This window comes from Papilio machaon, chromosome 16 (genome assembly GCF_912999745.1).
Source record: "Papilio machaon chromosome 16, ilPapMach1.1, whole genome shotgun sequence".
Taxonomy (NCBI): domain Eukaryota; kingdom Metazoa; phylum Arthropoda; class Insecta; order Lepidoptera; family Papilionidae; genus Papilio; species Papilio machaon.
This window is the reverse complement of record NC_060001.1, coordinates 7,975,262-8,000,624: the sequence shown is the minus strand read 5'-3', so window position 1 is coordinate 8,000,624 and position 25,363 is coordinate 7,975,262. Positions and strand designations below refer to the sequence as shown.

The following is a 25,363-nucleotide window of genomic DNA, read 5'->3' as shown; positions in this document are numbered from 1 at the left end:
TTATAACGTATGGTTATGAAAGTAATACTAAAAACGACGTAAATAGAACATTTTCTTCCTCTAAACCATTCAAAATTACTATTTGGTTAAATATACAAGAACTTGTATTTCTGTTTGTTTATTTTTTGTTTCAAGTTTCGTATAAGAAACATTTTGTTTTCTATTTTCACACATATTTCCAAAATTTTTGATGAATGGTTGCGCGTTCCGTATTTTTTTCGTCTATATGTGGTCTTACTATTCATTAATACCAGCTGCATGAAATGAACAGCAAACATATTCTAGATATTATGATTATCAATACATTAATAAATTGCTAAGTACTCAGAGTATAAGTAGATGCGCTCATTGGAATCATGCAGCGCGAGATTCCTTGCTGCGATGAGGCGGGGCATGGCATACCTATAGGTACAGGTACATTGCTGTAAACTCAGAGTAGGTCAAATTATATAAAAAATAATATTGTAAATAACCTGATCTAAGGTTCTTTTAATGGTGTTTGGTTTCTTTCTGTCTACATATAGGTCTACCTACCTACATATGTACCTATAATTGAATGTACATTTTTGATCACATATTTTTGATTTTTTTTGTTTTGAACATTGAAAAACTTTGTTTAGTGCACTTTGTTTGCAATATAACACTTGTCACGTTATTTTTTCAATTACTCAGTATTTTTGAAAGCGTGCCATCTATACGTAACAATAGACAAGAAAAAAAAATCAATAGTAGATCCGCTTTTCGACACAAGATGGCGCTGTACTTACATAGCATAATCTAAACGAATAAAAAATTAGACAATAATAAAACCAGTGCAATATGGAAGATAAAGTTATAAAGAAAAGCTTACTAAAAAAATAAAAAAAAAAAGCAAGGCAAATACGTACATAAATAAACTTTGAAATTTTATTTAATATTATTTATAGATAACATACATTTAATCTTCTAGAGTGAAATATTCCTATAAATGTCTCCGAATATGAAGTTCTTCTGTTGTACAAAATAACAACAGTATTGCAGTATAACAACTTTATGGTCAGATAAGAGGGCGGCCGGAAATTAACTGACCGTATGTTTATGCTTTATGGAGCAGAGCTAGTTTGTAGCGTTGGGCTACGATTGTCCGGGATTCGATCTTAATGGGAGCCGAGACTTGGACAGAGGATTTGTAGCGAGAGTTTCCTATTGCAAGTGCCCAGACAATAAATCTCAACATTATCTACATTGGTAATGCTGACTGAAAGATTCCTATCTCTTATCAACGAAAATTAGTTTCTGATTCAATTTGTGACACAATTAAATAAATTTGTACTAAGCAATATATAAATACAATAATTAGCGTGTGATTACAAGAGTATCAGTATCAATCATTAACTTTTCATCCGCAACAGACAAGGCCGTACACTACGCGAGAAAATCAGGAATTATCCGACGTCCGGATTTAAATTACTTTAATATATATAAGTGAGGAAATCGTTATGTAAGTGCGATCACTACGGTGAAAAACCGCGTCCTGCCTTGCACAATCAGCTCACCTTCGCCGCAGGACGCGTCCGATGGAGCGTGCAAACTGCACACTGCAAACCAGTGCAGCATTCCGCGGCACAGCAGTGCAACTGTGAATAGTACATACTGTTGCAGTGTACGCACTATATTGTTTTATTTTTATTAACAATCTGTGTACAATGATGGTACAACTTATTTTGAGGTTAGGAATTTTTAATGATTTTATTTTGTGCGTTGTGGTGTGTTTTATTTGTGTGAATGGGTACAATTAAGTACATTAATGAATATTTTATGTTTTTTGATTTCGTTTGTATTTTAAAAATAAAGTACATAATGTTCTGTTTGTGGTCGGGAATAAAATACTGAATCTATTGATGTTTATGGGATCTGATTGTGGTTAGATTGTGTGACGATTCCTTGATAGTGTAACGGTTTGGTTATCGATTGACGAAATTTGATGTGTGAAGGCTAGGGCTGCTGGCGCTGGTTTTCGAGGCGCGCGGTGCGGCGGCCGGCCTGCTCAGCAAGGCTACGCGCTCCAAGGCGGATGACAACAGCCTGAGGAACAGCGTGTTCGACTTCATCATAGTGGGCGGCGGCACAGCCGGCTGTGTGCTCGCCAACAGGCTCTCCGCCGTACCTGACTGGAAGGTCGATATACTAAATGAGATTTTTAACGAAAACTTCTCGTTTACTTCAGAACATCAGATTTTTTGGATTAAAAAAGAAAAACTTCCACTTATAATTTCTATAACATTTATTTTACAAACGCTTGCACTCAGGTGTTACTGTTGGAGGCTGGCGATGATGAGAACATAGATTACGACATACCCGGCGTGCCCACACGGGACTACCGGCCCATTGTGTGGAACTACCGCACGGAGCGCAACGGATACTCGTGCCTGTCACGGCCCGGTGGCGCCTGCGAGGTGCGCACCGGCAAGGTGCTAGGCGGCTCCAGCGTCACCAACGATATGAAGTACACGCGCGGCCATCGGCGCGACTATGACGCCTGGCACAGCGCCGGCCACGTCGCCTCCCTCGACTGGCAGTTCGACAATTTACTCGAGCACTTCAAGTCTTTTGAAGACAATGGTACGATGTGGAGATAATTTCACAACACTACGATCACGACTCTTATGTAGAAAATACATAAATCAATTCGATAGCTACTTACAATGTAAAGCACAACTTTAAAAGTAACATTTGGTTGCACTAAAACAAGTCGGTAAAGCTAAAATACATTCTCTTAACCAAACATAAAAACTTAACAAACCTTTCTTAATTATACCGCTTGCGACTCAGTTCCAGGAGAAATAACTAAACTTGTTTTATTTAAGGCGACTACGACGTATTAATGAATTCCTTGTACCATTCCCGCGGCGGCGACGTACGCGTACAGAGGTTCAAGCACGCCGATCGGTTCGTGGAAATGTTCTCCAACGCTTTTGCCGAAATGGGCCTGCGCACCATGGACATAAACACGAACATAGCGGAAGCCACCGTGGTCAACCAATTCACAATATACAATAACACCAGGCTGAGCACTAACAGCGCCTTTCTTAAACCAGTGCGGCACAGGAAGAATTTGGTAGTAATGACTGGCGTGACCGTTACTAGAATTGTCATAAACAAGCAAGAAAAGAACGTCGAGGGCGTCATTTATGAAAGCGAGAAGGGAAAAGAACATCCCGCTTACGCCAAGCGCGAAGTAATACTTGCAGGGGGCGCTATCAATAATGTGCGACTCTTACATCTATCTGGTATCGGTCCCAAGCCCGAACTAAAGAAACACAACATAACAGTTATACAAGATCTCCCCGTGGGAGCATTCTATCAGGACCAAGTAACCACCGGAGGGCTCGCTTTTGCCCTAAATGATGTTCCTCCAGTAGACGAAAACACTATCATTAATGACTTCAAGACATGGTTCCACTCTCGCAGCGGGCCACTTGCGTCGCGAGGCATAAACCAGCTGTCGGCATTCTTACAACTATATGAGAACAACAACAACGCACCCGACGTCGAAATATCATTCGAAGGTAACTTTGTAAGAAGTGACAAATTCCTGCTCACTAATATCAGTGTTCATACAGCGGAGGAATTCTCAATGCCGTTACCTTATTACAACCTAATATCTATTTACCCCGTTTTACTGAAACCCAAAAGTAAAGGTAAAGTAATGTTGAATAAAAGAAATCCCAAATATGGAAGGCCAATCATTCAAGCCAACTTTTTAAAGGAATCTGAAGACTTGGACACTCTGATCGACAGCATAGACATTGCTCTACAACTGCTAGATACGAGGGAGTTAAAAAAAGCCGACATTAAATTTGCTCCTATAGATTTGTTCCCGTGCGATAAATTACGGAACAGAGATCAGTGGAACTGTATAGCGAGGCATTATACTAAGGCTATGAGCAATCCTATCGGTACCTGTCGTATGGGGGACAACAGTACAGACTCGGTCGTCGACTATCATCTAAAGATGCACGGTATTGAAGGCTTACGAATTATCGACGCATCCGTGATGCCGACTCATGTCCGTGGCGGTATCTACATACCGACGATCATGATTGCCGAGAAAGGAGCTAAGCTAATAAAGAGAGATTGGAGAGAGAACAAAGGACAATATAATAGCAGAAGATGACATCCACATTTTATTGTTAAGTTAGTAAATAAAAGTAATATTTAATACCAAGTAGTTTTTATTAAATCACTAGCCTTTTCAGCTATCATTATAATAGGTGCCGCCGTTGATCCTCGGGTTATTTTCGGTATAACCGAGCCATCGACTATTCTCAAATTCGCTATGCCGTATACTTTCAGGTTATTATCGACTACCGACTCGGGGTCCTTCGAGGAGCCCATTTTACAAGTCCCGACATAGTTATGTAATGGACTTGAAAAATGTCTTATTATGCACGCCCAAAAATCTTCAGACACTTTTTCATAATTTTTGCATTCATTGTTTAATATCGGTAGAGGATCGAACTCGAAGGAGGCCGTTTTGAATACTTCCGTGTCGAAAAGTTTAACAATTTCATGTATTCCTTCTAATAATTTTTTCTCGTCTGATTGCTCTTTTAAAAAATTCGGGTAAATTAAGGGTTTGCCAAAAACGGGATCCGTCGCATTGAGAACGATTTGTCCTCGGCTTTTCGGTGTTAGAAGGGAGACACAAATATCAATTCTGTCGTAATACATGTTAGAGTCATGTCCACGGAATCTAACTTCAATGTCTGGTGTGCCGATTATATCGGATAAGGAGGTTTCTAAAAACGCCACTACCTGAAAATTAGCCGACAGAGGGCCCGTGCCTTTAGCATAATATGATGATATATCTTTGAGTTTTTCCGAAAATCTAGATGTGGTGGCCGTTTTAGTGAGCTTAATGACGGGTAGACACACGGACAGATGATCATGAAAGTTTCCCCCGACTGGCAAGTCGTTGTACACCTTAATATTTAAATATTCCAAATAGTCCTTGGGCCCGATACCCGACTGCATCAAAAGCTTCGGCGTGTTTATCGCGCCGGCGCATAAGATGATTTCCTTTTTCGCTTTTACTCTCGTTTTTGTACCATTCTTAATATAATCTACACCTATGGCTCGAACGGATCCTCGAGTGTCCTTAAATAAAACACGGGTGACGAGTGCCTCCGTCTCGATGTCGATGTTGGAGCGCAGCTTGCGGATGGGGTCGATGAAGGCCGTGTACGAACTGACTCTTTCGCCGAAGTACGACATGGTCTGTATCCGCATGAAGCCCAACTGGTTGCGGCCGTTGATATCGGTGTAGTTGTAGCCGAGCTCGTTGAAGGCGCTCAGAAGGACGTCGACGTTGTCGTCGACGTACGGATATCTACCGACGTCCAGGGGGCCTTGCGTCGAATGAAAGAATCTATTTTTGGCAATATCTTTGTCGTAGTTGCCCTCGGAGTACTTAAAGTAGGGCAGTAGCTGGCTGAAGCTCCAGCCCTCGTTGCCACTGAGCATCCACTCATCGTAATCTGCGGGACTACCACGCATGTACGCCATGTCGTTGATGGCTGAGGTGCCGCCCAGCACGCGCCCCTGCACCACCTCGCACCCCAACTCGTGTCGATTCTGACAAAATCTGAAATGAGATATTCTTTCATTAATATATAATATTTTTCTGCAATAGGTTTTTCATATATTATGTAATAGATTTAAATATTTTAAAAGGGCGCCGCTGGAAGGAAATATCTTTTAAAATTGAAGTATCTAGCGGTCAGTCACAATGCTGTCAATAAATAAATGCCCGAACGCCCGGAGTTTACGATATTTTTCGCGCGAATGTATGTTTATCCGTTCCATTGTCACCTCTTGTGTACTGTTTAACTGATAATTAACTGTAAAATCTCATATGATTCATATTTTATAGTAACTATGGTTTGCAACTTTTTAACTTTTTACTGCCAAGCAAATGAGATAGTAAATGTAATAATTGGAAGCTTACCCTTTCTTTGGTCTCATTGCATATTGCCAGTCCACTGAGGACCCTTTGAACTCACTGGTCAGCCCCGGAATGAGCGCCATTTTAGGTTCCTCCGGTCCGGCATCCACAACCAGAACCTTCATTAAAATTATAATTTAAACATTTGGACAAATGGAAAATATTCTGCAATTATTATTTAAAGACTTAAGATAGAGCATAGATTTCAGAGAAGACTATGGAAGTGGAAAAAAACATATTTCTTGGACCTCGCATGCAAAAGGAATAATGATGCTCAATATTTTTTTCTTTACTTTCGGTAATGAAGTGCACCAAGTACTCACTCTCCATTTCCTATTCTCGGAGAGGCGACTGGCGACGACGCAGCCCGCCGTGCCACCGCCCACCACCACAAAGTCGTACTCCAACTCCCGGTCGCTCAGCACCACGTCCGGGCCCTCCTCGTAGCTCTTGCCGCTTTCCTCTAAAAACTTGTGTTTAGCGAAGGCTCTGTATTTGTGGTCGCTGGTGGCTAGCGGGGCCGGAGGCTGGGGCGCGGGGCGACCAGGCGGCCCTTGGGGTGCGGCAGGTGGTAGATTGCTCCTGCCAAAGTAGTCTGGCTCCGGGCCGATGTAGCCGTATAGCGTGTGCACGAGCGAGATCAGCAGGATCGCCGTGGGCGCGCATTCTATCCTGCCGTCACATATCTTGCACAGGTCATCGGTTATATTACCAGCTGAGCTCATGGCATTTTTTAATATCTACTCCGATCTCGCGATATTAAAATTCTTTCATTGATAACACTGCGAATTCTTCATCTTAATTGCGTGCGGTCCACTGTAACGTATTCCTGGACCTGGATAACACAGAGCTGGGTCCGCGTTACACTGTGTCTGTGCCGAAGCGAGAGAATAGCGAGTGGTAGCGAGATGGCGGCGGGGCGCGCGTGCGGTTCAGACTGGCGGGGCTCTACCGCGCGTTCGGCGCCCACTCTCATGTTATCGTACACACATCCAAGAAAACAAAGTGTACACGTTTGTTGTTATTGTTTATTCTACTGTTCATTGTCTGAGATTCCAGAGGTTACCTGTCATGTCGCCTCCAATAGAAATTTGTGTTGATTAGATATACTCTTTGTATCTGCACTTCGAATGTCTATGTGTGATTTCGGAGTTAATGTAAACAATATGCGATGCCATTCCATCCATTGTTTTCTACACAGCAATTATAGTATGACTGTTATTAGATAAGGACCTTCACTGGATCCTATTCATGCCATATTCCAATAACTTGCTTCAAAGGCTATCGCTCAAGGCCTTGTTCAATAATTGTAACCAACTTGGTGGGAACCGCCGGCGCGCTTCATCAGAGTATTGCTGAGCTGTGCGGTGCGTATTGCACATTAATGATATTTTTTAATTCCCAACGAATCCTCAAAGCTAAAACTACCCAATATAAATTAAATTTTGAAATAGCATAAACTTAAGTTAAGATCGTTCCTTAAAAATTATAGTATATTTTTGCTAATTAACGAACATTAAAGTCTATCTATCTACCTATTTTTCAAATAATAATACATATAAAGACACAACAAAGCAATGACGTAAACAGAGTTGTCGCACGAGTGCAGTTCTTCGTGTTTTCTGAGATCCGAAGCACTTCGAACTCAGAACTCGCGCGGTTCCATGTAGATGTAGGGTATAATGTTACAGTTCGCGGATCCGCAACGCAGTATACCGTGAAAACTGTTTTTATCACGGTTTTCTTACTGTCCTACGATTTCTATCTATTAATCTGTACCAGGTTTTCTGCATTAAATTTTTTACAATCTTGAAGAATTGAATGAAATTGATCTGTCAGCAGCTGATACGTTCATGCTTTTTTATTTTTTGAACTATCTTTAAATTCTTAAAATAGAATCGCATTGAATTATCATCAGTATAGTCTGAACTGTAAGGGATATATTGCCCTCGCGTCTCGTGTTTCCATTGATTACGAAAATAGTTATTACTATACTATATAAGTGGTACCAACAATCACAAAACTAATTTTTCTCTAAATTGTTACCAAATTGCCTGTGAGTGCGCTGACGTGTCTGAGACAATACTCCTAATATAGAGGTATTGCGTTTTTATAAACAATAGTAAATATCCGTGGGATAATAATAGGACTGACCATTATTTTCTTACAGTGAGCAATTGAAATAAATTTAAAATGACCTAAAGAAAGTTAATTGTATAAGTGTGATCTAATGGCTTGAACACCCACGAATATACACAATATAGTATTGCATTGTTTAGGTTCCTGATACATCTCGCATAGACACTGAAAACAGTTTAATTAGTAGCCGTCAAATTACAAAAGAAAAGTTTCGGAGAAGACATCTAGAAGACAAGCAATACTACGCCACAACAATCAGATTTTACATAGTACGAGTATGTAAGCTTATGGTTGTTGGGGATCTTTCAAATTTAACACAAATTGTAAATTTAAAGTAATATTCGAAAGTGTAACTTGTAAGCATTTAATATTCCCCATTTCAAACGTCCATTCGCTGTTCCAAAAGCAATAAAACAATTCGAGATAATATCCCCATTATTTGAATGGAGAATTAGCCGCAGGCAGCCGACAGCGCCCTCCCGCTACCACCGTGTGCGAGTTTCGCACATTAAATGAGTAATACGTTTTAACAGCATTTAATTATCATTGCCTACCAATTCTAGACAATGAAAACGACCGATACGGAATTACCGAAAATCCCTCCGGGCCAAATGAAAGGGATTATTAACGGAAATATGGAAAACCATCCCATAACTTTTAATTCAATGAGGCAGACTGGTGTTTGTTAAAGCGCCACCTGTGATCGGAAAGCTAAACTACAAATGTGATAGTTTTCCAATTGACCAACGAGAGGGCGCTGCATTGTAAAAAGTTATGGGCGGCTCTTATGTAAATGAACTTGAATTCATAATTATTTCAATTATGAGATACGAAGTTTCAACTCATTTTCCTACATATCTATTAACATGAATAACTGTTAGACTAAAGTATTGGTAAAACTCAATTTTTAAGTTAAGTGTGATCCAATATTTTTGATGAACATTACTTACATCACATAAATATCTTGTTTAAAAGTTAAATGACTAAGAGTGTTCATAGTCAATTATTTCTAATTTGAATGTATAATTGTGGCTAATTACCCGGGCACTTGATTAGGTAAGAGCTAGACTTGTCAGGTAATGGTTTACTGCATCGGGCTTTTCTATGCAGGATTCCTGCGCAATCTGCAGCCGCGCCTGTGCATTTTTTATTACGTTTAACATTACTTTATAATAATTAATAACTTCTGCAGAATAACGTAACTAAATAGAAACGATTACATATGAATTTTCAAACACACGCTTAAATTATACAAACTTTATTTATAGTTCAAATTGTATTTTGTATTTTAATAAGAAATTAGATCGAATGGTTCTAGTTGTAATCTACTAGTGAGAAGAGAGAAGTTAGTTATGCGTCGCATAGCAAATTTTGATAAAAAAGTGAGTGATTATTTTACATTTTTATTGATTAAATTGATTAATTCCAATTGCATACAAAAATGCATCAGCATTAATTACTCAAGATGGTAATGTAAGCTTTACTCAAGCTTACTTAAAAATATTTATTATTATTAGTATATTATTTCGTATTACTGCCGCAGCGTGGCGCTGGCGCTCGGGTAACACCCACTGCGCTCACAATTAAGGAAATAAATTATCCAACTGCGACCAGGGCTGCAAATGCTACAACGCACTACATTGTCTGATCTTTATCAAACGTAATGACGTCTTTTTTTATTAATAAATCGTATAGTTACGATAACGATACGAAAAACGTAATTGTAAATATACTAAAACTTGCATACGTTTTTCATCCAGTATTTGAAAGCTTTTTACAATTGTTATCTCATCTTAAGTTTGTGTTATAAATAGTAACAAAGCGTGGACAACCCTGCGCTGCGTAGCTATTAAGTCACGCGTGCCGGACAGGTCTAGAAATGTCCACGACTAGGTCCGGAGCGCTCGAGCCTGCGGGGGTCCACCGCCGGCATGAAAAACTCAAAGAATTGTCGCGAGACTGATTTGTTTGGATAAAAACGAGCCCCGCGGCCTCTGATGTACTGCGCTCTGCTGCAACAGCATCGAGATATTCGAAATTTGTCGTTATGTGCTTAATGGTAATTTACGACTCAAGTTTTTTTACTTAAATAGCGTCGTAAGCGTTTTATCTGTATAAATACGTCGTAAGTCCGGTTTACATGACAGCAATTATTCAAGAGACAGATATGATATACATTAATAGTATTAAAACTAACATTACAATTTTCCTTTGTCATTTTTTCGTTCTGAATACGATCAGTCTCAGAATGGCATTCAAAAATAAGCGACATCTGTTGTCGAATATCCAATTAAAATTCACAATTCATAAATTTTTGTTGCTGACATCCAAAAACAAGTTTAAAGTATTCGTTTTCTATTCTGTAATCAGCTTTGCCCAAACCTGCGGTCGTCACCGGCGGCGCCGGCGGCCCCGGCGGCATCGGCTGTATAAATCAACATCAACATAGATAGTAATTGCTCCTAATTCTAGGGGCGCGCTGTCCCGCGGCGTGCGTGTTACTAAATCGGAGCTCGACAGGTAGGAGCGGCATCAGACGTGGAATTTCGACTTCCATACACAACCGGTCATCGTTTGTGTCGAATGTGAGAACCCAAATTATAATTTCCAAACATTTTACAGATTCCTTTCAAACCAAACTGCCAATCTACATGAGCAGAGATCAGCTCAGCAATAAATAACGCGCGACAGTTCTTTGATTGTAGCGAGCGTCATTCATCTTATATGAAAGCCAGTAAAATGAACATAGCGGCACATAAAGGGTCATCTGGATCTAATATTAAAAGTAAATTGAATTCCTCTGACAACATGCGAGCAGCGGTTAAACCACGGCCACGTACGTTCGTGTTCAATGTGATATATGTAGCGGCTTTGTCACTACGACAAAGTTAATGTTATTATAATGTAGTATTAAAATCCTATTTCACGACGCGATGGCCATCATCTGACTAAATGTACGACGAGAGAATTATCTCTGATTTTCCGGTATAGTTCCATTAAATGTTCTAGAAGGTGAGAATGTGAGCGCTCGAATAACTGCTCACTAACATGTAAGCAAATCATACGACAGTTGTAACATCAGACTTTAACAAGAACACTTTATATGTCTTATCCTTTTCCCACAGACCATCGCGTTAATAAATTTAGAGTCATGCATAATATGTTGTATTTGTACAAAACCAAAAGATACAGAAGCGCATTGCGTGTTGCGGGAACACGCAGGCGTGCGCCGATAGCATCGCCGCGGGATCGAACCCGCGACCGTCTAATTAGCCTACCTCTCGCCTGCCCGCTGCCGGTGCCCGATGCCCGACTGCTACGATCGCTTAATTTGGTTATCTAAACTGCAAGTTTGCTGCTTGTGTTAATTGCGTTTCAGTGAAAAAGTCGCAAGGGATCGTGCTAGTGAGATGTCGCATCGGTATCACAGATCGTGACGCTTTGACAAGGGATAATGCATTAAAGACTAATTTGGTTTCGTGATGAAACAGGTTTCAAACTCTGATAACAATAATATAGTAACTAAGTAAAATGTTTTAAAATGGCTTTAATTAAGACACCGCTAGAGGTGCACGCAAACAAACACGACAACAAGACTAAATGTCTAATAGTAAAATATCAAAAGATAAACCCGTGAGAATTTACTGAATAGGAATTTTCTTGCCAAACGGTGAATAAATTGCACATATGGTTAACTATACAATTTATTGGCTATTTAGTAAGATGGGAGATATTTCTATAAGTCATAAGAATACCATCACATAAAGTATGCTGTTTAAGAACAGAATAGGTCAAGAAAACTAGCATCTTCTTTGCTTACATACATATTCTTTAGTATGCGGCTACACTGACCTTTATATCATTAGTTCTTTGAAATATGTATTAGTATTAAATAAAAGTATTTATTTAAAAAACTAAACATTAATCTTTTGTAAAGTGAGATTATCAAGGATTTATGAGATGTTATGCACCCCGGTAGAGTTGCAGCACGAGCCTCATCGGATGACAGATCGGCAATGGAGTTGTGTAGTTGGAAAGTGCTATTGAATTGCTAATCCCAGGCGCTAGATCACGCGACAACACTCGCGCCTTTTACTGCGACAAAAATTAACTGTTTTATTATGCTTAAAAGAACGTGCAAGTTATAAGATGTAGCGGAAATCTGCTTATTAAAAAATTGACCTTGATATAACTTATTATTCTTTGTCTAGTAAATACAAACTGTTTAAATCAGTATTCATTGTATGAGGCTAAAACATAAACAATAATTATATCCGTAAAATTATTCGGGTGACTTTTCTATTCTCTAAATATCAAAATCGCTCAAAGCTTTTGCCTTTAGTATCGCTGTATAAAATGGCTACTTTTTACATCAACGGTCACTTTAAGAATTATTTAACAGTAGATTTTCATGGCGACTTTTACTGGCTTGATGTTGATGAATGCTTCATTGTCACGACTGCGTGCGGCGTGCACTGCTGCACCCGGCCGTGTTGACTTACGCTTTGCTACTCTGAACATGTCTGCATTGATCTATGCGTTGCCTATTGCGTAACTTGCAGCTCTAAATATTTATATAGCATTAGATAAAGTATATTTGTGTGACAAGATACTACGTAGTTCAATGAAATATATGTACTCAAGTATTACGGTAAAATTAGACTAAATTTCTCTGTGGTTGCAAAAACCGTTGCAAGCTCATGTGTGACTTATGTGCCATTGCACACGTAAGCTGTAATACATAGGTGACAGGCTCGTACATAATGCTATGTAGTACATATAACAGTTTCAAGCCCAAAGGAGGTTAATTCTTGCGTAGATTCGCAACGGCCACATTCGTGTCAATGCTTTATGGATGTTTCCGGAAAATTATATTCCACATCTTATTTCTTACTAATAATATAAATATGTATGTTTGGATAGATGGATATTTCTTAGAAGGTATCTCCAGGCACAATTTGGTACCGATGTAGAAAATAGTCTGGAAGAAAACATAGGCTACTAATTAAGTTTTTTAGAATTGCGCGCGGACAAAGTCGCGGGTGACAGCTAGTAGCATATAAATAAAATCACACGATATTCAAGTTGCACTTAAAAACCTTCGTCAAATTCTCTTCAAATCTGTCAACAACAAATAAGAATTCCAACTTTTTATAACAGTTTGAAATAAAATGTTTTCGTTAAATATATTTTACGATAGCGCATTGACCTTTTGAAGCTCATTTTAAATTTAAATGATTCCAATAGCTGGCTTCAATAAACCATTTTGTATAAGCTAACGCCGTCGACGCCGCTTTCTTTTTTAAATTACCCTCAATTTAGGTGATTAGTTATAAAATGGCGGTCGTAAGTTAAGTTCTCAATAGTCGATACGTTTAAATATTAATAATAGAATTTTATCTGCGACGTAAACCGCACACAGAATCATGTAATACATATCTTAACAGATCAATGGACTATTCGTTTGATAATCTCATACATTTACTTTTATGAATTTCTGTAGTCGCCCCTCTGTCCCTCTGTACCTCACACAAACATCGTTATGAATTCTAATCAGCAGACAACTTTTCCGGCAGGCGCTCGATGTTGAAATATGCTAAGAATGTCCTTTTTATTATATTTCTCCTCGATGAATAGTTCGACCTCTATAATGATAAAAAATATAAAAGTATATTTATACTCTTACAGGTTTGTCTTTGGTAAATAAAATATGACCTATTTTGTAACTTTTTTTGTTTGTCATAATGTATCCTCTTATCTATACGTTGTATGCTTTATTTTAACATGTTTTTATTAACTTTAAATAAAAAAATAAATAAATAGAATTTGTAATGTGAACCAAATCTGTTATGCATTTGGCTTTTGGGCAGATTAGATTTTATCAACTTGTAATAGAGTTTTCTTTCGTTTGTTCATATAAGAGGAATTCAAAACATAATTGCTTCCTGACATGAGGTCAGATATGTACTTGGTAAAGGCGGTGCCCGACTTGTGTGGTGTGTGGTGAGCGGGTGAGCGGGTGAGCGGGTGAGCGGGTGAGCGGGTGAGCGGGTGAGCGGGTGAGCGGGTGAGCGGGTGAGCGGGTGAGCGGGTGAGCGGGTGAGCGGGTGAGCGGGTGAGCGGGTGAGCGGGTGAGCGGGTGAGCGGGTGAGCGGGTGAGCGGGTGAGCGGGTGAGCGGGTGAGCGGGTGAGCGGGTGAGCGGGTGAGCGGGTGAGCGGGTGAGCGGGTGAGCGGGTGAGCGGGTGAGCGGGTGAGCGGGTGAGCGGGTGAGCGGGTGAGCGGGTGAGCGGGTGAGCGGGTGAGCGGGTGAGCGAGTGAGTGAATGATGCGCTGTAGTATAGCAGTAGTTTTATCAATTTGTAGACTTCGAAATAAATAACGTCCAATCAATAGTTTATACATAATTTATTTGGACATATTAGAAAGAGAAAGTTTAAGATGTGACGCTACATATTCAATTCCCATGTTCATATGACAAACATTTGTAAATATATTTTGCGAACAAGAATTTATTTAAATATTCAATTTATAAACAAAATGAAATATTTGTTGATATTTAAATATTAAATCTTTAAGTGAATAAGTGGATTTACACAGGCATATAGCGCCTCCTGCGTCAAAATACAATGTACATAGTTAACAATACTTATGAGATATTTTTTTTGTTTCAGGTAACATAAAGTTCACTAACTGAAGTTAATTGCTGCAGAGTACTAAATAGGTACTTATGTATTGTAAAACTATAGTCATGTGAGTGCATGTTGTCCGGAGAGACGATGCTGGTTCAGCCCGTATACGTCCGCACACCGCAAGCCGCAGCGTAAAGCATTACCTATTGTCTGTGGGAACAATGAGTCGCTTCATTTGCGATCGCGACCTGCTTACTGGGACAATATTATTATTACCAGTACCCGCAACCTGCAACTTGCGATACGATAAACAAAACGACTAAGAATTACATCTGTTTATCTCATGATCGGTTGTAGATCTGTTCTTGGTTCTCATTTGGCAATTATAAGTTTGGGTTGAAACATTATTCCTTGCCTCCACTCTAACGTTTGGTTAACATCCTAAATATGTATCATATCATAACTGTTTATAAAGATCTCAATCAATTCACTTTACATAAAGTACCTAAGTAAATCATTATACATATCTAATGTTCTCGATGTATAAAATAGCAAATGAAGAAAATACGACGTAAAAGGTAAAGAGCAATATTATCAATCCTCATGTCATAAATCTGAACAGTTGTAACGTAACTGTTAGTGACGTGGCACAGAAATATCTTATATGACGGGAAAAATTATATTGAAAAGCTTTCCTCAGAGATTGCCATCACTCAGTGTACCATCTGACGCAGACGAGCATCTGTCGACAGGCCAATACAACCACGTCTGACTAACAAAACTAAACCTTAATACCTATGGTGTAAGGATTAAATTTCAAATAAACTTTTTCATTATCTTTTCACGTCAGAGAAAGATTTGATATCATGAGGCAGGAATGCAATATTAACTTTATAACATTCGACATAAAGTGCTGTTTAGCTTCTCAACAGCAATTTCAATTTTAAAACGCGTGCGGATATCGCCCCTACTACGAGTCGTGTAAACTCGATCATTTAAAAATAACATAATATTAAAACATGTGTATAATGTTATACTTTGTTTTTTATTTATTGTTAATATGGATATAAACCAAGATTCTGGAGCTATAATATTTATCATATCTTATTTCATAGCTATAAAGTTAAAACACAGCACACACAAGTTGCGTCAACAAAAACTGGTAGTTTTAGTGATGAGAATCTAGTATAACAAGTACTTGTCCTTATTGATGTAGAGATCACGATACATATTTTTTGTATCTGAGTGTACAATTCTTAGTAATTGCAAACTTACTAAGATAACTTTATTTGTTCTGACGAAACATTTAGATAATGCCACTTTATTCTAAACCAACTTTTAAATTCGTCTTTTTAATGATTTTCTCTATCTGATAGTAAAGTTGTGTAATATGTATGTAACTGTAACAATTTCGATCGAGAAGCAGTGGTAGGAGCTGAGTGCGGTCAGGTTGGCCGGCGCGGGCGTGTAGTCATTACGATGATTGCGAGGTAGCAAATGATAGCCGGCCACTTCGAATGCCCCGGCGGGGGCGCGGGCGCGGCGCGGACCTATCTACAACGTTACGTTGATAAAACTTTGTTTTACTTCATTCCATCGAATATGTCTTTGTAATTTAAACAATTTGCAATATGGTTTGTCCGTAAATTTTAAGCTACGTACAATAAAGGAAATATTAAATAAGCTGTCCCCAGAACTGCTATTTGTATTTGAAATAGATTTGATAAAAATATATCTATTTGTTATCCCATTTTTTAAAACTTTCTTGCGTTTTTTTAACGTAAAAAGTAACGTAGTGGAACCGTGTCTTTATTAGCAAACTTGGGATAAAAAGTGCGAACATTGACTTGCTCACTGTGACGTCAATAATTCAAAGCATTGTCATGCATCTTGACCAGTGAGCACTTGACGTAAAAAGGAACCGTAATTGCTCTAAAAACCATTCAAAAATCTTATCTTCAAAAGTACAAAATTGTGTGGCTTTACGATTTTCTAAATTGGACACACACAAATATGATTGTCTCTTTCTTTCCTACGATTCTTCTATAATTTATTCAGTAATATATTCAAATTAAATCGATCAATCTTTCATTAAAATCGTGTCTGTCGCTGCTACTATGTATAATCTATGAGACATAATTAAACAAGCCAATTAGTAATGCCTGTCTCCGCAACACAGAGCATATCTTGGGACAGATCGATTTGTTTCGTCCTCTCTCCGGCTGCCGATATCATGACGGGCGACGCTCTACATAGATAGCGCAGCACACTTCTGACTTGCCTACACAATCTGCACGACTACAAGACTGTGTATATATTATTAACTACTTTTACATTTAAAGCCACTGTCAATTAACGGTCTTCGATAGACGTAAACAAAGACAGGAACGCATAAACGAAAACTTATAGCTTACAAACCTTGTTTCTCCGGCTTAAACGTTTGCTTCGTAATATAATTGATTTGGAACGCGTTGAAGTCTATTATAGGCAACTCATAAACAATGTCTTGGGTATGCTGAAGTCAACTGTAAAAATGATGAAATGTCGCAATAATATTAAAAGCTGTGTTGACTACACATTAGACTTAACTTTGCGAAACATAAATATGAATCACCGGTAGTAAAATCCTCAAAAAACCGCTTCGGAAAAATCTAGCAGCGAATCAACGCAGGACTAAAGGGTTGTTCTTCGTCTCTGTCTAGAGCTCTACAATTGCTATTTCTGTCTCTAGCGGTGCGCGCGATGGCGGCGGGCGGGCTTCGTGCGGCCGCCAGTTGCGCGCGCGCAGCGGCCGCGACCACTGTTGTCAGTACAGTTGTGTTTAAATTTGGCGCATTTAGTTCGCGTAGTGTTCGCACGGGCTCTATGTTATTGTTGTGAGTCCCGGCACCACGCTCCGCCTGTGCACGGTGTCCGACACGGTGGCGCATGTGCTTAGAAAGTGAAACAACAAAGGATTACAGTGCACATTGTTGGAAACAAAAAGTAACGTGGGAACGCTTTCTATAGTACGCAAATTAATATGGTTTTGTTTGGTAGAGTGTGTACTGTCGTTTGGTGTATTGTATCATGATTGTGGTGTGCATGAAACATCAGCGATAACTATCTAATTTCTAATCTACTATAACCATCAATATTAGACGAGATTAAAACCTTTCTTATCAAATATCCCCGGTTAGGTATAAATCGCTTCGAGTAGAAAACAGTTAAGAGTTAGAATTTCCCAACGCTTTTCTACTTGTTCAAACAAATTTACAGTACAATAGAATACTGCAGGTAGAGCTCCATGGTATCAATAAACTTACTGAAATACAATTCATATTTAAAGGAAACCAATCATAAACAACTGTATTCTTGTTGTTATTTTGTGTTAGTTATTAGGAAATATCTTCATTTTGGCATTTGGAATTTTTAACGTATCTTTTTAAATCCGTTAATAAACCGAAATGAAAACGGTCATAAAACGGCTGAGTGTTGCTGTTACTGAACGATAATGTCAGCCTTTGCCTCGACCAGCACCTGCTGAACAGTTTTTACCGAGCGACGTGTAATAATTAACATTTATAGCCCGCGGCGCGGCGCTGCAGCGACCGAGGGTCACTCCGGCTTGTAACGTCCAAATAGACCATTTTTATACATAGCTTGTGTATAATCTGTTGTAATACTCATGACTACCAATAATGCCTTTTTTGTGAGGTCTGTATCTCTTACTACACTTACAAAATTATATTATTCTCCACTGTATAAGGAAGCATTCGTATATCTGTTTGGGTGAGGTTAGTGAAGACACTATAGTGCACGATTCATGTACAAGCTCTAACAGAACTTTCTCGAATGCAATAAGCAAATCATACCCCGCGACCTTAAAATAGATCTACAGTATTTAATACTTGAGTACTTGTTCTAGAAAACACAGTGACTAATGTCGATATTTTCCCGTTTATTCGCTCTCATTTACCTGATTCATAAAAATGATTAAAACGTTGTAATATATTAGATACTACGCCATTTTAAAAATGTTGTATATTTTCCTGAATGTTCGTATGTTATTTTTATAGCAGAAAAAAAACTTGCAATATTAATGTTAAGTGTGACTGCAAACTAGAGTAAATTTGAATACTTAGATGTCGTTTTCCCGTTAAAGTTATGAGAGTTAATCTCATCAAATCTCACAAACATAAAAGGTCTGCATTCCATTTGTGACCATAAAAAAAACTTTTATAAATTATTAATTTTTAATCTGCGCTATCTGTATTAATTACTGAACATATTTAATACACGTTTTCAACTTAATATAAACATCTATAGAAACGTGTCCATTTGCTATTTTGCAAAAAAAAAACTTTACATCGTTTACTTGTCTTCTTTATAACGTTGACTTCTTATAAACCTGATTCTTATGTTTTACTAACAATTATAAAAATGAATTCATTACAGTGGAGAGGGTGCGACGAGTATGATTTTTTCTATTTGCACGTCAAACTGGACTCAAACTTCAAAGGAATGTTAATATTTTATCTTTAAAAGAGACTCTTTAAGATTCTTAATAACGACATATAAATACAATTTGATCAGCTGACTATTGCAGTTAAAGAAAACATTTTGAATAACCTATAAGTAGTATAAATATTTCTAAATGTGTTCATTAAAAAAATGTTACATTTACTGTATCAATTTTGCTCTACAGCTCTAGTGAAATGTCATCTAGTAAAGATTATCATAATTGTTGCACATGTTTTTGTATTTATATAAAAAGTTCGTTAGGACTTAATAATGTATAGAGTTGTCAATGTAATAAAGTCATTAAATAATTATTTCTTTGACCTTACAGCTAACTAAGTACTAGGTTTTATAGTCCGTTACATAAATTAAACTCGTGGCAGCATTTGTGTTATAGTTCATTTACTCACTGCTCTTGTCTTAACTTTGTTAAGTTGAAATATCATGACTTGAAATGAGGTACGAAAATATCAGATATTCTTCACTATTATTTATTTTAATATTATACTTTCCGTAATCAAAGAATTTTATTAAAATGTAATTACACTCCGTTAAATGTTCTGAATGTAAAATAATTACAACTTTGGAATATTTTAAAAGCGCTGTGTTAAAAGTTATCGTAACCGTTTATATTTCTAATGAATGTTTCGTTCATTTGATTTTACGTTAATACATTTCACGGTACAGTATTTTATCTAAAATTCATTAATTTAGTGCTGCATTTAATCTTTGATTCTAAATCTTATCCTCGTATCCGTACGCTCCTTTGGAGATCACGAGTCACGGGCCTCCCATCAGTTGCACTTGAGTATGGCCACCGAGGGTGTTTCAGTGAGTCAAGTCTCACATGACCCTGTCTTTCCCCCAGAAGGCAGGGTATATTTTTATGATTTCCCCCCGAAAAAAAAATTGTAATACGCAATACATAAATTTACTTTAAAAAATACTTCACTTTAAATAAAGAAATAAAGTTTTTGAAATTCCAAAGTGAGTTCGGATTAAGTCGTGTGAGATTGCAAAAGCGATAGGGAAGGGATGATATCGATAGGACGTTAATATCGCGGTCGAGACTGCGGCGCGAGGAATAGACTGCGGCGCGAGGAATAGACTGCGGCGCGAGGAATAGACTGCGGCGCGAGGAATAGACTGCGGCGCGGCTATCGATATCGATGTTCGACGTCGATAATTTACGGACGCTTCAGCAAGAATAATTGAAAGCTATGGCTTGTAATGTATTTTATAGAGCATTTTGTAACTATTTTTTTTGAATAATTTTAACTCGAATGCAATATCAAAAGATTTTTGTAAGTTTGTCAATTCACACCCAAACCAATTGGTTTAAAGTAAATCTTAAAAAACAGTAGAAGCAAATTAAGACAGTATATTGTTTGAACGTAAATCCGATTGTTACAGTGTTTAGATACGGTGAATAGAATGCGCGCGGCAAACAGCGATGCCTCAAGTTCCATGAATACTGCTGCGCCTGCGCATGAGAAATATGTGGCGTTGTTCACATCGAGCGGATGTCACACATTGCCACTGTTTACTGATACATCATATACTTATACAATAGAATTTACAAGAAATAAATAGAACAATTAGTTAATTTATTGCTGTTGTTTTATACTTTGTTTTCAAGATTGAAGAGGTCCTTTATATTCATATCTTTGATATACAGTAAGTGTAGGATAAATCTTCAAACAGCCTACTTAAATAGGTTTAAGTGACCAATATATGTGTATATATATATATGTATTAAGCAGGAACAAACAATGTAGCGCAGGGATAATATTAATTAAAAAAAAAAGATAACTAAAACCTGTGCAGAAAAGAGTACGGACCAAGCGTCTGTAGATGTGATTTTATAAAATAAAAAAAAATAAAAAAGTGACCAATATGATATTCTTATCACGAGGTCGAGATAGTGAATCGGTAACACGCCGAGGCGTACCGACTTCTGAATAAAACTTTCCTAGGACTGACGCATTAATCACGATTATTTCCAGTGAAGACAGGCTACAATATTTGTTTTTTGTATATATATTTTAAGTAAGATTTAGTACAACTTTTATCGAAGCCCGTCTATTGCATTATATGTGTACCAAATGATAAGGTGGCGCGTTGATGTCTTCTTTATTTGCAAAAGAAGACTGAAAAGCAATACATTGCTAAACAATTCCACGATCTCACACTATCGCCTCGGACTTTATCTCTCATACATTATAATAAAATAAAAAAAAACATCTCAAAAATGATAGTCAAGTTACATGCTATGCTTTAATGACTTGTCGGTAGTTCGCAGTGCACTGTATGTCTGAGCTATAAACTAGTTACCAGGGCAGTTAGAATACACCAGTCAGGACTGCAGGTATTGTTAAGATCGCGTGGGCGTTAAATGAAACTTAACGGTCTCGCTCTCGCCGTCGCCAGTAAATTCTCATTATATTACAGCTGACGTCCGCCGCCGCTGAAATATTTCGCATTGTATTTACTTTGAATACATGTTCGAGTATTTTAAAACTAAATATTACATGCAAATGTTACACTGCTATATTTTTAGCTGGTGAGAACAGTCTGTGGTAGGAAATTTCATAACCTTGAACCGTTAGCGGGTGAAGAACAAGATGGACGTGTGCAGAATTGTGATCATTTCCATTTTAAAAAATAACTACACGGGTGCGTTGTCATGTAGAGAAACAATGTAAGTAACGCTACATGGATAAATTTATTTGAACATTTTAAACTATTTTAATATCGATTGAAAAGAAACAATTATAAAACACTAGCTGTTGCCCGCGACTTCTTTTGCACGGAATTAAAAAAATAATAATTAGTAGCATGTGTATTCTTATAGACTGTGTTCTACATCTATGCCAAATTTCAGCTAGATCCATGCAGTCGTTTTGGAGATACCTTCTAACAAACATCAATCCATCCATACATACAACAAACATTCGCATTTATATTAGTAAGATATACGATTAGTTTGAACTTAAATACCGATGTATTTTGCATGTTATGTAAATTGGTACTTGTTTTTACGTTGGTAAAGAAATGAAAGGACTTGCTGTACCTTAGTTTTGTTACGTACATGTCTCTTAAAACGCAAAAAGTAATTGCCTGCACTTAAAATTATCTTTTAAATATAAAATTTACATAAAAACGGCCGAAGAACTGTAAAGAGACGCGCGGTCGTGTGTTCGCGAATATTATGGGACTATTAAAGTTTGTACAACGAAGTACTTGAAAAATGTTGTTGGTATCATAAAGGTAATTATATAAATTACAAGAGAAATAGAATCAGTTTTCTTAAATGAATTTAAATTAGGTATTATTTTACGGACAAACCTAAGTTCCTTGTTTTTGCTGCAAACTTCTTATATAAGAAGTTGTTTATATTCATAGCTATGTATTTAAATAGTTTATTTAGACGCTATTAACATTCAAAATATATTAATTTGCATTGATTATATATAATTATGTAAATGAGGGCACCGTCATCTATTTGAGTCTAATTTGCCTTTTAACCTGGTTACACTGCCGTAGTAGAACCTTAGAAATCTTTATATAAAATATGACATTATCAGATGTTAAGAAAGTTGAAAGACATAAATCATAATCAGATAGTACATAAATCTCAACAAATAAGTAAACTAACGTAGCAAAGCAAATTAAAACTGTAAAATTGGCTTAGATATAGAGCATAAATGTTGGTATGTTTAAAGTTGTGTTTTAAATTGATGAATTTAAACCGTTGCAAGTTACATAAAAGCAATCAAATCTATATTTGTATGTATATCTGTACACTTAAAAGGGAATGAGCACACATACCTAATCATATTAGGGGTGAGAGGAATTTTATGGAGTGGATTAATTAAAAATAATTCTTAAATATTAACATTTAAAATCAAAGAATGTTTTTATACTGTTTTTATGTTTCAAATGATTACACACCCTTTAACCTACCTCATTTTTTCGAAAAAAAAAAATAGATTACGTTTTACAGTTGAATATCGTCTTTTATGTAGTTTAAAAGTATGTCACGTAGCATTGGAAACTAAACAAATATATATAAGGATATCGTCACTTGCAACGTGTAGTGAAACCATTATTTAAGGTTATTGAGACTTCAACTTGACGTCTGAAGACGTAGAATAATTCATTAACAGCGGGATAAGGTCCATTTAAACTGTATCGTTGTATTGCTTTAACACATGACAAAAATAGACAACACAGTTAATTACAAAGTTGATAAAAAGTGGTCTTTAAACGAAACCAATTCTAAGTACAAGTTGTGGAAAACCTATTTATCAGATTGGCCAATGTGATTGGAATATTTTGAAGTGACCATATTTAATGTAGCGTAGTTATTGCTAGTGGGAGTTGAAGTTAAATAACACCAAATAAAGAATTTGTAAACTTATCAAAAAGTTTGTTACGATATTATATTCGTTTACTATTTAACGTTATTTTTTTATTGTTATTAATTATTCGTATAATTTGAATGTAAACGCATATATTTTGCGAGCAATATGGACGAGCGGTGAGTAATATTCTTTGAGGCGACAAGTTGTGCAGTCGGCACTGGGGACCTGTCGTCCCGTTATTTACAAATCATCTTCCAAGCTCCCCCTTCCCCCCCTCCACATAGCCTCACCTCTATCGTCGGTTGCAGCACTGCACTCACTATCGCTATTCAATATTCCCTGTTTTATTACTATGTAACTTATTTGACATGGGTTTACGTTAAGTACGTGAAGTTACTTCTAACATTATTTTGTACACACTTTAAGTGTTTTGGAGCAAACATACTTAAAAAAAAAATCTTTACGACCTCGAAATATAGAGATCGGAAGTGTTACGGATTTCCGATTGACAAAACTAATAATTTCTTATTAATAGAAATAATAATTTGTTATTTAAACTAAGTTTACTAAGCTAAATGGTGATTACTTGTAAAGCTACCAGGACTGCAAATATCTTTATGTTATTCATATTGACGCGTTGTAAATAAGTTCAGGCCGACGACGCGATGACGTCCCGCGCAAACGGAGGCAGTCAGAGCTCGTTTAAAACTGACAGTCGGTTATGATTTGTGAAATATATTTGATGTAGTAATTTATTTTAATTTACGTCTTATATAGTAAATTTTCAAACTCTTCTAAACTTTAGAATTATTAATAAAATGAAAGTGTATGATTAGTTATACGAGTAACAGAAGAGCAATGTTAGTTAAAAAAACACTAAAAACATAAACAATTGTCGACCGATTGACATCTCCAAAGCGGACAGTATTATTATAAATACATATTACAAAAATAAACATAATATATCTTCTTTATTTCTTGATCATTAAGTATGATGTTAGTCCACCTCATGCAGTGCAACTGTCAGTTGCGTGTTTTTATGCGCTGGTCGATGTTTGTGAGGCAAAGGCAACCTTCATACAGCCACAGCACACCACGCCTGTAATTATTATAATTCTATCCCGGGGCGTTTAAACGTCTTGTGTTTATGTGTATTGCTTGATGGCTCTTATTACAATAGTGTTAGAGGTGAAAGTCGCATGTGATGACTATGAGTTGAATTCACCGGTTAATTGGGTCAACTATATGTGTATCACTGGAAGGCAAATTACACTATTACATACATAAATATCAGTAATAATATTTTCAGCGAACCAAAAGATCAAAAATAATAGATATGAATACTTAATTTGGTTTTCTAAAATCATCAGACTTCGTCGGCACTATTATTTAGGCTCATTTCCGCAGTCAATCCACAAAAATGCCACAAGGCACTTTTGGGTCTGACCTAATTTGTAATTTTTTTTGCAATCCACGAAAAAGCTTAATGACTTGTAAAAAACACAATGGATAGCATATCAAAAATCAGAGAGTGCCACTTTACCACCCCCGCGACCCGCTATACCCCTGCGCAACATTCTACATCCCGCGGCTACCACTCCCGATCTATTTTTTTTTTCGATAATTGATTTTTAATGGCCACACTCAACGGACAAGTTACGTGACGCGCGCACGTCGCTCTACAATCGAATTATAGATATTAAATAATGGACTATAAATAGAGCCTCTACCCAGAGTTGCT

At 37.2% G+C, this 25,363-nt stretch overlaps 3 protein-coding genes across 7 annotated transcripts in view; 2 read left to right on the top strand and 1 right to left on the bottom strand.

Annotated features, from left to right (window-relative positions):
- Nucleotides 1–1,688: 1,688 nt before the first annotated feature.
- Nucleotides 1,689–4,156, top strand: LOC106718855 (glucose dehydrogenase [FAD, quinone]). The gene is made up of 4 exons (XM_014513054.2): nt 1,689–1,708; nt 1,974–2,157; nt 2,289–2,601; nt 2,847–4,156. The coding sequence occupies exons 1-4, from the start codon at nt 1,689–1,691 to the stop codon at nt 4,154–4,156; spliced, it is 1,827 nt and encodes a 608-aa protein (XP_014368540.2).
- Nucleotides 4,157–4,197: 41 nt separating this feature from the next.
- LOC106718871 (glucose dehydrogenase [FAD, quinone]) lies at nt 4,198–6,863 on the bottom strand. The gene is made up of 3 exons (XM_014513072.2): nt 6,310–6,863; nt 5,990–6,105; nt 4,198–5,626 (listed from the first exon to the last, which is right to left on the bottom strand). The coding sequence occupies exons 1-3, from the start codon at nt 6,709–6,711 to the stop codon at nt 4,198–4,200; spliced, it is 1,947 nt and encodes a 648-aa protein (XP_014368558.2). The 5' UTR covers nt 6,712–6,863.
- Nucleotides 6,864–17,657: 10,794 nt separating this feature from the next.
- LOC106718882 (protein prickle) overlaps nt 17,658–25,363 on the top strand; it is an 88,323-nt gene continuing 80,617 nt past the window's right edge. For 2 of the 5 annotated variants that reach the window (XM_014513083.2, XM_045681528.1), the window contains exon 1: nt 17,658–17,740. Coding sequence is in view for 1 of the 5 variants with exons in the window: in XM_014513082.2 (XP_014368568.2) it covers nt 17,684–17,763 (80 nt within the window). In the remaining 4 variants the exon portion in view is untranslated. Of the gene's footprint in view, nt 17,764–25,363 lie in introns of all 5 variants that reach the window. The other 3 variants (XM_014513084.2, XM_014513082.2, XM_014513085.2) reach the window with 2 other exon arrangements.